The sequence below is a fragment of the Xenopus laevis genome, chromosome 7S (genome assembly GCF_017654675.1).
Source record: "Xenopus laevis strain J_2021 chromosome 7S, Xenopus_laevis_v10.1, whole genome shotgun sequence".
Lineage (NCBI taxonomy): Eukaryota > Metazoa > Chordata > Amphibia > Anura > Pipidae > Xenopus > Xenopus laevis.
In genome coordinates, this window is record NC_054384.1 from 94,959,064 (window position 1) to 94,973,399 (window position 14,336).

At 39.8% G+C, this 14,336-nt stretch overlaps 1 protein-coding gene across 3 annotated transcripts in view; it reads right to left on the reverse strand.

Annotated features, from left to right (window-relative positions):
- Window positions 1-7,178: 7,178 nt before the first annotated feature.
- lipe.S (lipase, hormone-sensitive S homeolog) overlaps window positions 7,179-14,336 on the reverse strand; it is a 33,072-nt gene continuing 25,914 nt past the window's right edge. For 2 of the 3 annotated variants that reach the window (XM_041571576.1, XM_041571577.1), the window contains exons 4-11: window positions 14,007-14,033; window positions 13,696-13,841; window positions 12,415-12,600; window positions 11,238-11,532; window positions 10,356-10,583; window positions 10,114-10,272; window positions 8,524-9,107; window positions 7,179-7,583 (exon numbers count right to left, since the gene is read on the reverse strand). In XM_041571576.1, coding sequence (XP_041427510.1) covers window positions 7,293-7,583; window positions 8,524-9,107; window positions 10,114-10,272; window positions 10,356-10,583; window positions 11,238-11,532; window positions 12,415-12,600; window positions 13,696-13,841; window positions 14,007-14,033 — 1,916 coding nt within the window. In that variant the 3' untranslated portion in view covers window positions 7,179-7,292. The remainder of the gene's footprint in view (window positions 7,584-8,523; window positions 9,108-10,113; window positions 10,273-10,355; window positions 10,584-11,237; window positions 11,533-12,414; window positions 12,601-13,695; window positions 13,842-14,006; window positions 14,034-14,336) is intronic. The other variant, XM_018228131.2, reaches the window with a different exon arrangement.

Consider the following 14,336-nt stretch of genomic DNA (forward strand, 5'->3'; position numbering starts at 1 on the left):
CTTTTCAATTGGTTTTCATTATTTATTTTTTATAGTTTTTGAATTTTCTTCTTTTTCTGACTTTTTCCAGCTTTCAAATGGGGGTCACTGACCCCATCTAAATACAAATGTATTGTTATTGCTGCTTTTTATTACTCATCTTTCTATTCAGGCCTCTCCTAATCATATTCCAGTCCGTTATGCAAATGAGTGCATGGTTGCTAAGGTAATTTGGATCCTAGCAACAACACTGCTGAAATAGCAAACCGGAGAGCTGCTGAATAACTAGCAAATAGCTCAAAAACCACAAATAATAAAAAATTAAAACCATGTGCAGATTGTCTCAGAATATCACTCTCTACATCAGTGATTCCGAACAAGTAGCTCGCGAGTAACATGTTGCTTGGATGTTGCTCCCAGTGGCCTCAAAGCAGGTGCTTTTTTTTAACTTACAGGCTTGGAGGCAAGTATCGGTTGCATAAAAAACAGGTGTACTGCCAAACAGAACCTCCTGTGGGCTGACAGTCCACATAGGGGCTACTAAATAGCCAATCACAGTCCTTATTTGGCACCCCAGGAAGTTTTTGCATGCCTGTGTTGCTCCCCAACTCTTTTTATTTTTGAATGTGGCTAACGGGTACAAAAAGGTTGGGGACCCCTGCTCTACATCATATTAAAAGCAAACTCAAAGCAAAGATAACAAATGTATCAACTAAATGCATCAATTTAGAACAGTTAAAGAGCCAGCGACCCCCCCCCCCAGAGCTGCTTTAGAAGGTGAAAAATGAAACTTTACACTTCAATATTAGAAAAACGGTCACACATCGAAAATAGAAAGTAATTGGAAAAAGTCTTTATTGCTGGTGAACTTTCTTAAACCAACTAAATTGAAAAAAGTGTTTGAAGATGAACAACCCCTTTAACCACAGTAATTACTGTGCAAATTTGCACCTGGGCAGTAGTGTTGTGTCAAATAAAAGTTGACCTGCACCCTACACTGGAGAACCTGCACCCGACCCTAAACCGGTTCACTCTCCTATTTATACAGTGTACCTGTTCCTGCCCTGCTGTGATGTCATGAAAGGAGGTAGGAAACGAGTATATAAAGAGGCATAAATCTGGATGGAAGTGGGGCACTAGAAGGTAACCACAGTCATGATGTGGCTTCTAAAGCAAATAAAGTTCTGTCTTGCGTAAAAAGGGGCATAAACTCAAGGGGTGAAAACATAATTCTGCCTCTTTATAGGTCCCTGGTGAGGCCTCATCTGGAGTATGCAGTGCAGTTTTGGACTCCAGTCCTTAAAGGGCATGTAAAGGCATGTGCACAGTCTTAGTCTTGCAAAAATGTTTAACAAAGTTACAAGATGGTGACCCCCTGTAGCCAACTTTGAAAGCAAAAATTATTTGTTTGATTAGGCTTATGGTAAGTTCATGTTTATATTAAGTATACAAAATACAGCATTTCTAGCCTTATTCTATTTTAGACTTTACATGCCCTTTAAGAGGGATATAAATGAGCTGGAGAGAGTGCAGAGACTAAGTGCAACTAAATTGGTTAGAGGGACGGAAGACTTAAATTATGAGGGGAGACATGTCAAGGTTGGGGTTGTTTTCTCTGGAAAAAAGGTGCTTGCGAGGGGACATGATTACACTTTACAAGTACATTAGAGGACATTATAGACAAATAGCAGGGGACCTTTTTACCCATAAAGTGGATCACCGTACCAGAGGCCTCCCCTTTAGACTAGAAGAAAAGAACTTTCATTTGAAGCAACGTAGGGGGTTCTTCACAGTCAGGACAGTGAGGTTGTGGAATGCACTGCCGGGTGATGTTGTGATGCTGATTCAGTTAATGACTATAAGAATGGCTTGGATGACTTCTTGGACAGACATAATATCAAAGGCTCTTGTGATACTAAACTCTATAGTTAGTATAGATATGGGTATATAGAATTTATGTGAAAGTAGAGAGGGGTGTGTGTATGGATGCTGGGTTTTCATTTGGAGGGGTTGAACTTGATGGACTTTGTCTTTTTTCAACCCGATTCAACACCCGTCTGTGTCGGCAAACAGTGTGTGTAAGTCGGGCCGAACCCGCCTGACCCGCGGGTAAACCTCAGTTGTGTGTGCCAAAAATTTTTGGTTAGTGCCACTTTTCTCTTTGATTTTATATAGTGGTCAGTGATCCCAAAGTGAGCGCAAAGTTCTGCTCAGAAAATTAAGTGAGTGATCGATCATGATGTTTCTCTGGTCAGTTCTAAGTAATGTCTTTAAGTCTCTGAAATGAACAGCAAGTGGCTCTGATAATGTAAAAAAACAGCGTATGCAAATTGCTAAAGTGTTCAGAAGAACAATCAGCAAATTGACATTGATTAGTTTTGAGGGTTTTCATTTAGTTTAAAAGGCAAACTGAGCTCACCATTCTACTGCAGCTTTCCAGAGACATCAACAAATAAAAGAGATGCTCCCACTATCACTTCTCTCTGATCTCTTTTCCTGAGATACAGACCTATAGGACACACTGAAACCTGTTAATACTTGTGTTGTTACCCTGGGGTAAAATCCACAGCACATCAAGTAAATACACGCTTGCATAAATAGCAACCCATTAATGTGCCCTGAGAATAATAATCTGTGCATTGGTTCCTGCCATGTTGGAATGTGCAGCTGGATAACTTCCAATTGACTGCACCTTCCATTAGCCCCCCAGCTCATAATACCTGCTATTGCATATTGAGCAAATAAATCCTACCAATCAATTCTGTGTAACAAAGGGGTAAGTAGAAAGGCAAATTTACATATGAATATAGAGGTGTCTTTACACAAGGTCATAAGAGCAGCAGCTCTTGAGGGGATTCAGTTGTCAGAATTTAAAATTTCCCTTTTCCTTGAAGGCAATTTGCAATGTTGTGTAATATTATTAACAATAATGGGCACTTAAAGGGCATGTAAAGTCTAAAATAGAATAAGGCTAGAAATGCTGTATTTTGTATACTAAATATAAACATGAACTTATTGCACCACAAGCCTAAACAAACAAATAATTTATGCTTTCAAAGTTGGCTACAGGGAGTCACCATCTTGTAACTTTGGGAAGTAAGGCGGGGGCGCCCCCTGCTGTTCATAAGTATGATTGTTTCCCTGCTCAGCAGTAAGGGACCGTCTGACAATTCCTATCCACAGCAGTAAATGAAGGGAGAATTTCACTGCATACAGTCAGGTTTCTTATAAAAACGGTACACATTTTTTAATTAAACTATATTGGAGATAAGTTTCTTTTTCATTAAAGAAAGTAAAAATGGGATTTTATTTTTTTGCGTTTACATGCCCTTTAAAGGGGTTATTCATTTTTAAATGAACTTGGGGAAGCCCATTTATCAAAGTCCGAATTTACTTCATTGGGAATGGGAATTTGTTCATGTTTTTTTTGTAAAAAAATAAATGTCTATCCTTAGGCTAGCGACACACGCAAGATTCAGGGAGATTTAGTCGCCCGGCGACAAATCGCCTCTTCTTCAGGTGACTAATCTCCCCGAAAAGCCTTCCTGCCGGCTACCACGGTTTTTTACCGTGTGCGGTCCTAGCCACCAATATTTTTTAATGGGGCGCCCTGACAACAAATGTTTTTTGTTATGGGGGGGGCCCTGACCACTAATATTACTTTTATGGGGGCCCCGACTACAAATGTTTTTATTTACGTGTGGGGTCTCATGACCAAAAATTTTTTTTTTATTAACATGTGGGGACCCTAGTCACCAATGTTTTTTTTTTACTGTGGGGTGGGAGGATGGACCTGTGGGTGGGGCTTGCAGTGGGCTCAGCCCAGGAAATGTTGTTGTATGGGGCCCTGTGATTTCTGATGGCGGCCCTAGGCTTCTGTATCAGCCCAAGGCAACCACAGCACTTGCAGTGAAGATTTGGGCCTCTGAAGATGCCCCAGTAGCTCCCCATATTCTTTTCTGCTGATTCACTGCACATGCTCTGTGCTGCTGTCACTTACTGAGCTTAGGGACTAATAATAAAAATATACTGTATATTGTATAGCCGATATAAGTTATGTTACAAGGCTGTTCATTAAAGGGGTGCTTCACTATCAGTTCATATTAGTATGTTCTAGAACGGCCAATTCTAAGCAACTTTTCAATTGGTCTTCATTATTAATTTTCATAGTTTTGAAATGATTTGCCTTTTTCTTCTGGGCCTTTCCAGCTTTGAAAATCATTGAAAAAATGGAGGTCACTGACCCAATCTAAATACAAATGCTCTGTAAGGCTACAAATGTATTGTTATTGCTACTTTTTTTTTTTTAAATATTTTTATTTGTATTTTAAACATATGACAATGTTTGGTTATACCTACCTGGAGTTCCCAAGTTATGAGCTATTATGTTAATTGTCTTTACACAAAGAAATAAACAATGCTAGACCATTTTGAAAAAACAATTTAGAAAGAATACGGAAACAGAAAAGAAAAACAAAAAAAAGAAAGAAAGTACATGGCATAAGTGTAACGGTTTTGTTCATGGGTTTGGTACTATATGTCGCGTTTTTGAGGCTGTAATGTTGGTTTGGTCTACGGGAAGCTCAGGTAAGTAGACCCTGAGAGATATTTCGGTAGTTTAACCAGGGGCTCCAGGTTTTATTGTAAGCTTTGGTTTGGCCAGTTTCGATGCTTTCCATAATTAGTAGGTGTAATTACTACTTTTTATTACTCATCTCTCTATTCAGACCCTCTCCTATTCATATCCCAGTCTCTTATTCATATCAATGCATGGTTGCTACGGTAATTTGGACCATAGCAACCAGATTGCTGAATCAAAAGCTAAATACCTCAACAAAAAAAAAGCAATAATAAAAAATGAAAATCAATTGCAGAATATCACTCTCTCCATCATACTAAAAGTTAATTTGAAAGTGAACAACCCCTTTAAGATTCACATCACATGGCAGCATAGAAACCAGGGCAATCTGCACCAGAACTGATTAATATTCAGCCCTGTAGCATCAGCTTCTATGACAATAATTGTAACCTCACTTTCTGGTAATGAACTGATGATCCCTAAGCTTAGTTTCCTAGCAGCAGCCCAGAGAACACTGAGCATGTGCAGTGCCACTGACACTTGGTCAAACAAAAAAACGGGGAGCTGCTGTGACCTGGATCATTGCTGTTATAGGGCCGCTGCACCTCTGGCTGGTACAGTAAGGCCAGGGTGATAAATACATCATTTCTAGCCATTTTTTTTAAAATATATTTTTACTTCCCTTTAAGCAGTGGAAGAGTTGTAACAAGATTCTATTTTGATTGGTCATTGGCTTTATGAAGAATCATGGGATCTGTACAGAACTGTCCAACACTGAGGTTACACACACACTGAAAGTCCTTTCTGTAGAAGTTAAATGCTCAGCAGCGTGAAACCAATTACAAAATATTTTGCCAAAAGTGATTTTCTCCCTATAACAAACAGAATGTACCTGCTTTTAAAGTCCAAGTCACGGCTCTGTATTAATCAGCTGGTACAAACAGTATAAAATGTTCCTGGGGACACACGTACTGTACATGGGATTTCAGAACTTGACATGTTGTTATGTACAAATTAGAGGAATATAAAAGCACTATTATACTGTACAGTCATATCTACAAAATGACACATAAATACAAACATGTAGATGAATATTAACAATTTACACATATAAAAGTTAAAAAATACACAAACGCAGGTGACTCCTTTAGGCAAAATTCACATTTTCCATTTGAATCCCACTGATCCGAGACACTGAAATTACAGTTGGGAATTTCCCACGACTAATTCAATGGGAATTGTTCCTAATGAACTCCTGTCTCTATACACATATAACTAATAGGTATACACCGAATCCACTATTTTAGATTCGGCCGAACCCCAAAATCCTTTTGTCTGAATACCGAACCAAATCTGAATTTGCATATGCAAATTAGGGATGGGAAGAGGAAAACATTTTTTACTTCCTTGTTTTGTGACAAAAAGTCACGCAATTTCCCTCCCCACCCCTAAATTGCATATGCAAATTAAGATTTGTTTCGGCCGGGCAGAAGGATTCGGCCGAATCCTGGATTCGGTACATCCCTAATAATTAGGGATGCACCAGGTCCACTATTTTGGATTTGACCAAATCCTAATTTGAATATGCAAATTAGGGATGGGGAAACATTTTTTACTTCCTTGTTATGTGACAAAAAAGTCATGCAATTTCCCTCCCTTCCCTAATTTGCATATGCAAATTAGAATTTGGTTCGGCCGGGCAGAAGGATAGGGGGGGGGGGGCTCCCATGATATGTGCAGAAAAACACAAAGGCCTATTTATCAAAGTCCAAATTTATCTCATTTTCTTAAAAATACTCAGACCAAATCTGCATAGGTTTTCCCCCCCTTTTTATCAATAAATTTTCCCCAAAATTTCCTGTGCAGGGAAAAAAACTGAAAAAAACCAAATCGGATTCCATCCTCGAGGTATAATAAATCGTGAAAAAAAAAAAATGTTGTTTTTTTGCATTCAGACTTTAATAAATAACCCCCTTAATATGTCAGGATGGGAAGCACCACCAGTGGATAAAATTTAGTTGCATTGGGCTACCGTCTGTGGCAAGCAATACAGCAGCCCTATATATTATTATAAGCAAAATGATAAAGACACATGCTCTGAGCCTTTTTTTCTTGCTGGTTGTGAATCCTCAGGCAGCTTTGTTGTGTCTCAGTCTCACAAAAGAATAACAATCATTAAACCAAATGAAATCAACTGCCAAAGGGAATATATCTAGCCATCCCATTAGAGCTTGGAGAATTATATCTATGAGATGATGTAAAAAACAGCCCAACACCAAAGTGCCTCGTTGCAATACTAAAGAAAAATTAAAACATAGCAGCATCCGGTTAGTGCCTACAGAATGGGGAAAGGATTACACACTCAATTAACAAAAAGATTTTTTTTCAGTGCCTTTTTCATTATTTGTGCCCCTGAGGAACAGCACTATGGTCGAAACGCGTTGGGCTCACCAATAATTTTGTAATTTTTTTTTCTTATGTAGTACAATTTTTTTGTTAATTGAGTGTGCAATCCTTTCCGGGTTATTTACATTTTCGTTTTGGAGACCCTTATGGGGAGCCTCCTATGGATTAGCACCTCGCAGTATAATTTTAAGGGTGTGCGCCTTCTTTCCCAGTCTTTTTACTTGTAACATGTACAGTAGAAGTAACACTTGGACTACTCATTGAGGTCATGTGTTAAAGAGGAGTGCTCTATTTCTTATTGGACTACATTAAAACAAACACAAGGTTCTTAAGCTCCAATCTCTCTCTCAGTCACCAAGTTCTTCCCCAGGGTCCGTGCAAGCTTTCTGTGCTTTCGGGGCTCAGTGGTTGGTGGAGGTGGTGCCTTGTTGTGCAGGATCTGATCGATGCATTGAACGCACACTGCAGTGGCTTCCCGAGTCTCTCTGGACAGCTGAGATAAACTAAGGAATCCATGAGGCAGGTTCTCCACTACCTGCAGTGTGACTGGGCGATTTAGTGCTCGCAGACGCTTGGCAAACATGACCGAATCATCTAACATTGGGTCCAGAGCACAGGCCTTGAGGAAAAATAAAAAGGAGATGTTGGGGGTTAGAAAGAGAAGATAGAGGAGAAGCATGCAATGAAATCTTAAGCCATGCTTATTTCATGGCTTTGTGTATTCCCAGTATTTCATATTGACTCATAGTTATGCCCACACTATAGTCTGCCAATGAATGCGTTATTTGCAGCTGTCAATCATATGACTGTACGTTAATGTCATCATATCTTTTTGGCTAATAGTAAAACTGTAATTGCAAATATGAACTTTTTTCATTGGACATTTGTGCAAATTCTTTTTTGCACTTAGCACCCACAGGTCCGGATTAGTAGAGAAGACTCCAAGGCCCGGGCCTAGGGCGGCAGGAGTTTGGGGGACGGCATGCTTCCCAACCACACCAAAACACTGGGGAGGAGCAGGAGATACGATCGTTTTTCAAAATTTCCTGTACGCCAATCCCCATTGCTCTGGTCCCGATGATGAAAATTTTATTGAATAAAAGGGAGGGGATGAGGCGACGATTGACAGGGGTCTAGATGTGCCTGATATGTAAATCCAGCCCTGCAGGCAGGTTTGGTCTTCAGAATGGAGCTGAATACAGTGACAGCAGCGTAATCATGTGAGAAGCACAGGTAGGCTTGTAGGCTGGGGGCGTCATAGTAGGTGTAAGGTACAAGGCAGAATTGAGTCTATGCAATGCTAAGATTGTGGGGGAATGCAGTATATTAAAAAATGTGTCCTACTTTGGTGATCAATTTTACTAGGACTAGGCAAACTTTGCTCATGTCATTTCATTCTTTTATGTGTATGCGCAAATGAAACGATGAACTGTGATATAATTATATAGGATTTATTATGGCCATCAGAATAACCCTGACTAGATTACTCCATATATAGTATTAACTAGACTGTGCAAAGTTAACTACAATGTAATTGTCGCCCCTGCTTATGTACTTACCACTATATGAACAGGGGGTAAGCCTTGCAGCATATTGTCAGGAGCCAGCAGGGGAGACATGTATGGGTTGTGTACAATTGCTGAAGTCTGTAGAGTCATGTTAGCAACACCATTCTGAGAGCGCAGAGGCTGGAAACCTTCTGGGAATCCGAGCAGGAGTAAGGATGTATTGTCCTCATTGCAGTGAAATGGAGGGATGTTCTCTTTCAAATGTATAGGGCTTTCACCCTTTAAGAATTGCCCAGATGTGTCACTGTCACTTTCACTCTCTGACAGAAAGAAGCTCCCTCCCTGCATTTGGGGGCTGAGAGGAGAGAGCTGCTCTGTGCCATCCTGACCTGGTTGCACTGGCAAGGTAGAAAATGGCCACTGGACTTTTCCACAAGGGCCACAACCGTTCTGTATTCCTTTAGCTGTGCTCTGTTTGTGGGCTTTGTGTGCTAGATGTTGGTTCAAATTTTCATCCTGCTCAACATACTGATGCCTTCTTAAATCCTGGCAGGTCCTGCTTTTTAAAGAACCCCTGCCGTGAGACGCACTCTCTCCCGTTAGGGCTGCCTCCGAGACACTTGTTCTCATGGATTCTGCAACATTATGGATGAAACTGTGGTTAGGCAATGATGGATGCTGGGGGATACAGAGGGAAATAAATATAAAAACAGCAGTGCCTGGGGGCCCAGATGGAAGGCCAATAAGGATAAGATATAGGGATAACTACATATGTACTCAACAAAGTAGTCCTGACAACCCAGTGTGAAGGTCCATTTGATTAAAGTATGTGGTGAACACATATTTTTGCATATTCTTGGAATTAGTACTAATTGCCTCAAATAATAAAATTTTCACATACTTGTAATAATAAGGGCCATCCCTTGAGATCGTATGATTCACGATGCACACAAACAAACCATAAATGTTAGGTCACATGAGCCAATTAACAGACAGAGTTTTGTCTTTTGCTTCCACACTTCTTCCTGTTACAGTTAGAGTTGCAGTATTTCTGGTCAGGTGATCTCTGAGGCAGCACAGAGACCATCACAAAATGGTAGTTAAAAGGGCAATATTTACTTAAATGTATAAACCAGTTTGGTTAGATTCTTTAATATGCCACTTAATTTGATATAAACTATCTGTTGCTTAAATATTCATTTTGGGGGTAAAGTTTTCCTTAAAGCTCTGGCCAGTCATTTTAAAAAAGAACAAGTTACTGTATCATTTTTTTATGTAAAGGGGAACTACCATGGGAACAGTTTACCGTAAGCTTTATCTCATAATAATTTTATGAAATTAGAAATGCTAAAGAATTTTTAATTGATCAAACTTTTTTGCTACTTCTATGAGATCAAGCATCTTAAATTCTTATTTCCTTATTAAGTGGTGGCACCACTTCGATGAAGCTGCAGAAGTGAATCATGAGCATGTTAGAAAACCGCATCTGTTCCATGTTAGTAAACCCAAGTTAAAGTTAAGCAATTGCAGCTATCTCAGATATCCTGTGGACTATTCTGGGAAAATACAGAAAATTCCTCGGTCTACACAGCTGCAAATATAGGACAAAGTCCTGTAAAAAAAAAAACCTTCAGAACCCACCTAGGTTCCCCTTCTCTTTTCTCCCCTCCACAAATGAACTCAACCAGGATGTGGCTCCATGACGAATATCTCTCAAAAATAAAGCAGTCCCTCTCTTTACTTGACTGAGGGCACTCTGCTTTTCAAGAGAACGATCATCAATTGGGACTCGCTCGGTGCCTATAAAAGCAGGAACATGGAAAAAGAGTCACGCAAGCTCACTATATCAGAATATGGGCAGGTTCACAAAAATATCCTGATACCTGCATAAGCGCTGAGACATTTGGACAGCACGCTGAGAGGAAGTAGGGGGTCCATTAGGGTCAACAGGCGGGAAGGTGAGGCAGTTGCTTGCAGCAGCGTTGCAGGGTAGGCAGCCATGATCCCATCGGGCATTCTGATACCAACAGAGGCAGCACGAAGTGACACAGTGATACACAGATTACCACCAGCACTATCACCAGCTAAGCAGACACGTTCTGCTGTGGAACCTGAGAAAACATAAGAATGTCCAATATTATGGGGCCCATTCACCAAGCTTGAGTGAAGGAATAGAGGAAAATAGAGGAAAAATAGTTTGATTTTCGAATGTTTTTTTGGCTACTTCAACTACGACCTTCGAACGATTCAAACTAAAAATCGTTCGAATATTCGACTATTCGATAATCAAAGTACTGTCTCTTTAAAAATTTCTTCGACCCCCTAGTTCGCCACCTAAAACCTACCGAGGCCAATGTTAGCCTATGGGGAAGGTCCCCATAGGCTTTCCTAACTTTTAATGATCGAAGGATAATCCTTCGATCGATGGATTAAAATCCTTAGAATTAAAACTCGAATTTAGTTTCGATAATTCAAAATTTGAATTTGAATCTTTTGACCAAAAAAATAAAAATTAGAAAATTTGAATTTTCACTTCATTCCTTTATAAATCTGCCTCATAATGTCTCTGCTAAGAAAAACAGATGGTACATTGTTATATATACATGCAAGTATTAAAAGAATATGCTATCCCATATTTACTATATAAAGTATATAGAACAAGGGAATAACGAAAAGTTTCAGCAGCAAGGATCACAATAATACAATACGAACACCCCATGACACAAAATAGCGCAGATAATAATAAAATAACTAAATTCACTAACCTAGAAGTCGGCAATTCTTCAGTGCCCAGCAATATGCATAGAAACATTCCTCCAATGCCCGTGGGAAGGGAGCCTCAGGTGCCAGAGAGTAATCGACAGACAGAATTGGGGCTTCCAACTCTTGGGCCCAGGTTCTTAGGTAGGGTTCATGGGACTTGGAAGTCTGAGCCACAAAACCTCCACCGTGGAAGTGAATGATGAGGTCAGGAGACAGGGGAGCTGGACGGGATCGAAGACGTAGGTCCAAGCTTAAAGGACCCTCAGGTTTTATAAAAGCACTAAGCTGCTCGCTCTCCTGTGGGACAAATACAGACAAAATATAAACTGATGTAAGTATGTCTGAGTCATGGTTGGTAATGGTGAGGAAGACTGCCATGATTATTCATATGTGCTGAACAGAGGTCGATGGACAGCGTGACTAATGATATATATATATATATATATATATATATATATATATATATATATATACTATATGTGTATGATCATGGTGCGATTAAAGGAATTGTTCAGTGTAAAAATAAAAACTGGGTAAATAGATAGGCCGTGCAAAATAAAAAATGCTTTCAATATAATTAGTTAGCCAAAAATGTCATCTATAAAGGCTGGAGTGACTGGATGGCTAACATAATAACCAGAACACTACTTCCTGCTTTGCAGCGCTCTTGATTTCCACTGGTTGGTTATCAGGTAGCAACCAATCAGTGACTTAAAGGAGAAAGAAAGTCTGTTAGAACTTGGCCAAACGAATGAAAAGCCGAACGTTAACTAAAAAGTCGGCTATTTCGTTCTACTGCAGATGCGTTTGCCAGGGGAAATTTGAAGAAAGAAGACGCCGGAAGATCTCTCCGTGGTGCTTGCTAGAAAAACCTCGGGCCGGTGAAGTTTTCTACCGATAGGAGGCCCGAGGTTTCAGGTCAATACAGAAGAATAACTGAATTGCTTTTGAATCTGAGCTGAATGCTGAGGATCAATTACAAACTCACTGAACAGTTATGTCCCATGTGGCCCCCCCCTTCAAGTCGCAGACTAATTCAAATTTAGAGAGCTAAAAAGCAGGAAGTTGTATTCTGTTCTGTGAGATATCTGCTCACTCAAGCCTTTATAGATTGATTATAGATTATTATTATAGATAGATTATCGATTGTAAATAATGTGTTCTGTTGAATTGTCTTACCTGCCCTTCCCGCAGCTGGTAGGAAATTAAGCGCATATGTACAGGCCCGGGGCCAGAGTGAGCCACAGGGGGATTAATGGTGACTGTAAATTGGGGATCAGATGATAGAGGCATGTCCAGTGGTTCGGGGGGCACAGACAAACATTTGTTGATACGCACGTTGGTTGATGCAATGCCAACTATGGACTGGAGAGGAAGGGGGGAACAAAAATGCATTGAAGATACAATAGTGAGTAAACAGATAAGGAGACAGAATATACAGATTATCTTAGTACTTTAAAAAAGTACTTTCCCTATTAATATTTCTTAGGGAAGCACCAAATCTAAGACTTGGTTTGGAATTCAGCCATGTTTCGGCCTTTTCAGCAGGATTTGGATTCAGATGGATAAAGTTACATTTTATCTGCATGTAGTTATCTTTCAATCATTGTTTTCCGAATTTACATATGCAAATTAGGGTTCAGATTTAGGTCGATATTTGGACAAATCTTTCACAAAGGATTCATCTAAATCCTAAAATAGTGGATTCGGTGCATCCCCTAATGTTTTTGCCTTTCTCGCTGTGCTACCATGGGGAACATCAAAAAAACTGAAAAAAAAAAACTGTATACCAAAAAACTGAAATGGTTCACTAGCATCTAACTGAATGTTCTGATTGCACTAATCCAGTAAATGCTGGCTGCTAAGTGATTGACTGTTGGACTGGGACAGATTTTGCTCATGTTGCTATACAACCCTAAAGCTGCCCTAGATGTTGAGATTTTTAAAACATGTGATCCACATCGTGAGACCACGATTTTCTTGGAACGATCGTACGAATTGACGATCAACTAAAAAGACCAATTTGGCAGGAAAACAAAGGGGAGCTGCCTGCTTGGCCCTGCAAACATAGATAGATTGCACAGGGGCCGACAAAGATTTTTTTGACCTGGTCGATCAATTTCCTGACAGATGTCGGCCGAAAAATCGTAAGATATACGATCGTTCGAATCCCACTAACCGCACGATAATTTCGAAGGATTGGTCGGACTTCTCTAAAATTGGTCGTTCGGAAAGAAGAATCTTCGCTGTCTATGGGGAGCTTAAGTGTAACGATTGTTGGACTCTTGGAGATCCAACCTTTGTTCAATCCTTTACCTCATCACAATGTTCCATATACAGAAAAACACTGATCTACCATTAGATCTAACAGTAGTTCCAAAATTATCTAGGGAATCAAAGAAGTACTCTAAATCCACCCCCCCCATTGTTTCAGCCCCCCAGTTTGTGCCCAGTTCTTACTGTAAGCACTTCCATCTCAGTGATATTCCAGAAGGACTTCCAGAAGTTCACGTCCAAATTCTGAGTAATTCTTTCAAATTCTGCTCCTCGAAGCTCTGGGTCAATTGCATATCTCCCACTTATAAAGAAAGAGCTGGCAGCCACACCTTTGGTGGGGGGAGATAAACATTAAAGGGTTAATTAAACAATACCAATGGAATGCAAGGTGATATCACCAATGGACTTTTTATACACATGGAGTCTCAAGGTCAGTTATGAGTGTTTCTTCTCATTAGTGGGCTATGAGTATTACTCGTTAAATCCTTACTTACCATAGTAAGTCCCAATAGCTCCCTCATCTGCCAGTGAGAGCATTGGGAGGAGGAAGAAAGCAAATAGTCAGTAGACAGTAGCATCCTTCTTTGACACATTGGATTAAACAAAATCATAGTCACCAACAACCTGAAAATCATGCATATTCCCTAAGGGGGTTATTTACTAAACTCTGAATGCCAAAAATCCAAAGAATGTGTTTTTTTAGTATAAAATCCGAATTTGCAGTGGAATTTTTTTTCGGGATTTATTATACCCCGAGGATGGAAAAAGTCAGAATTTGGAAACGCTGGGTTTTGTACAATATTCAGAAGATTTCATGGTTTTCG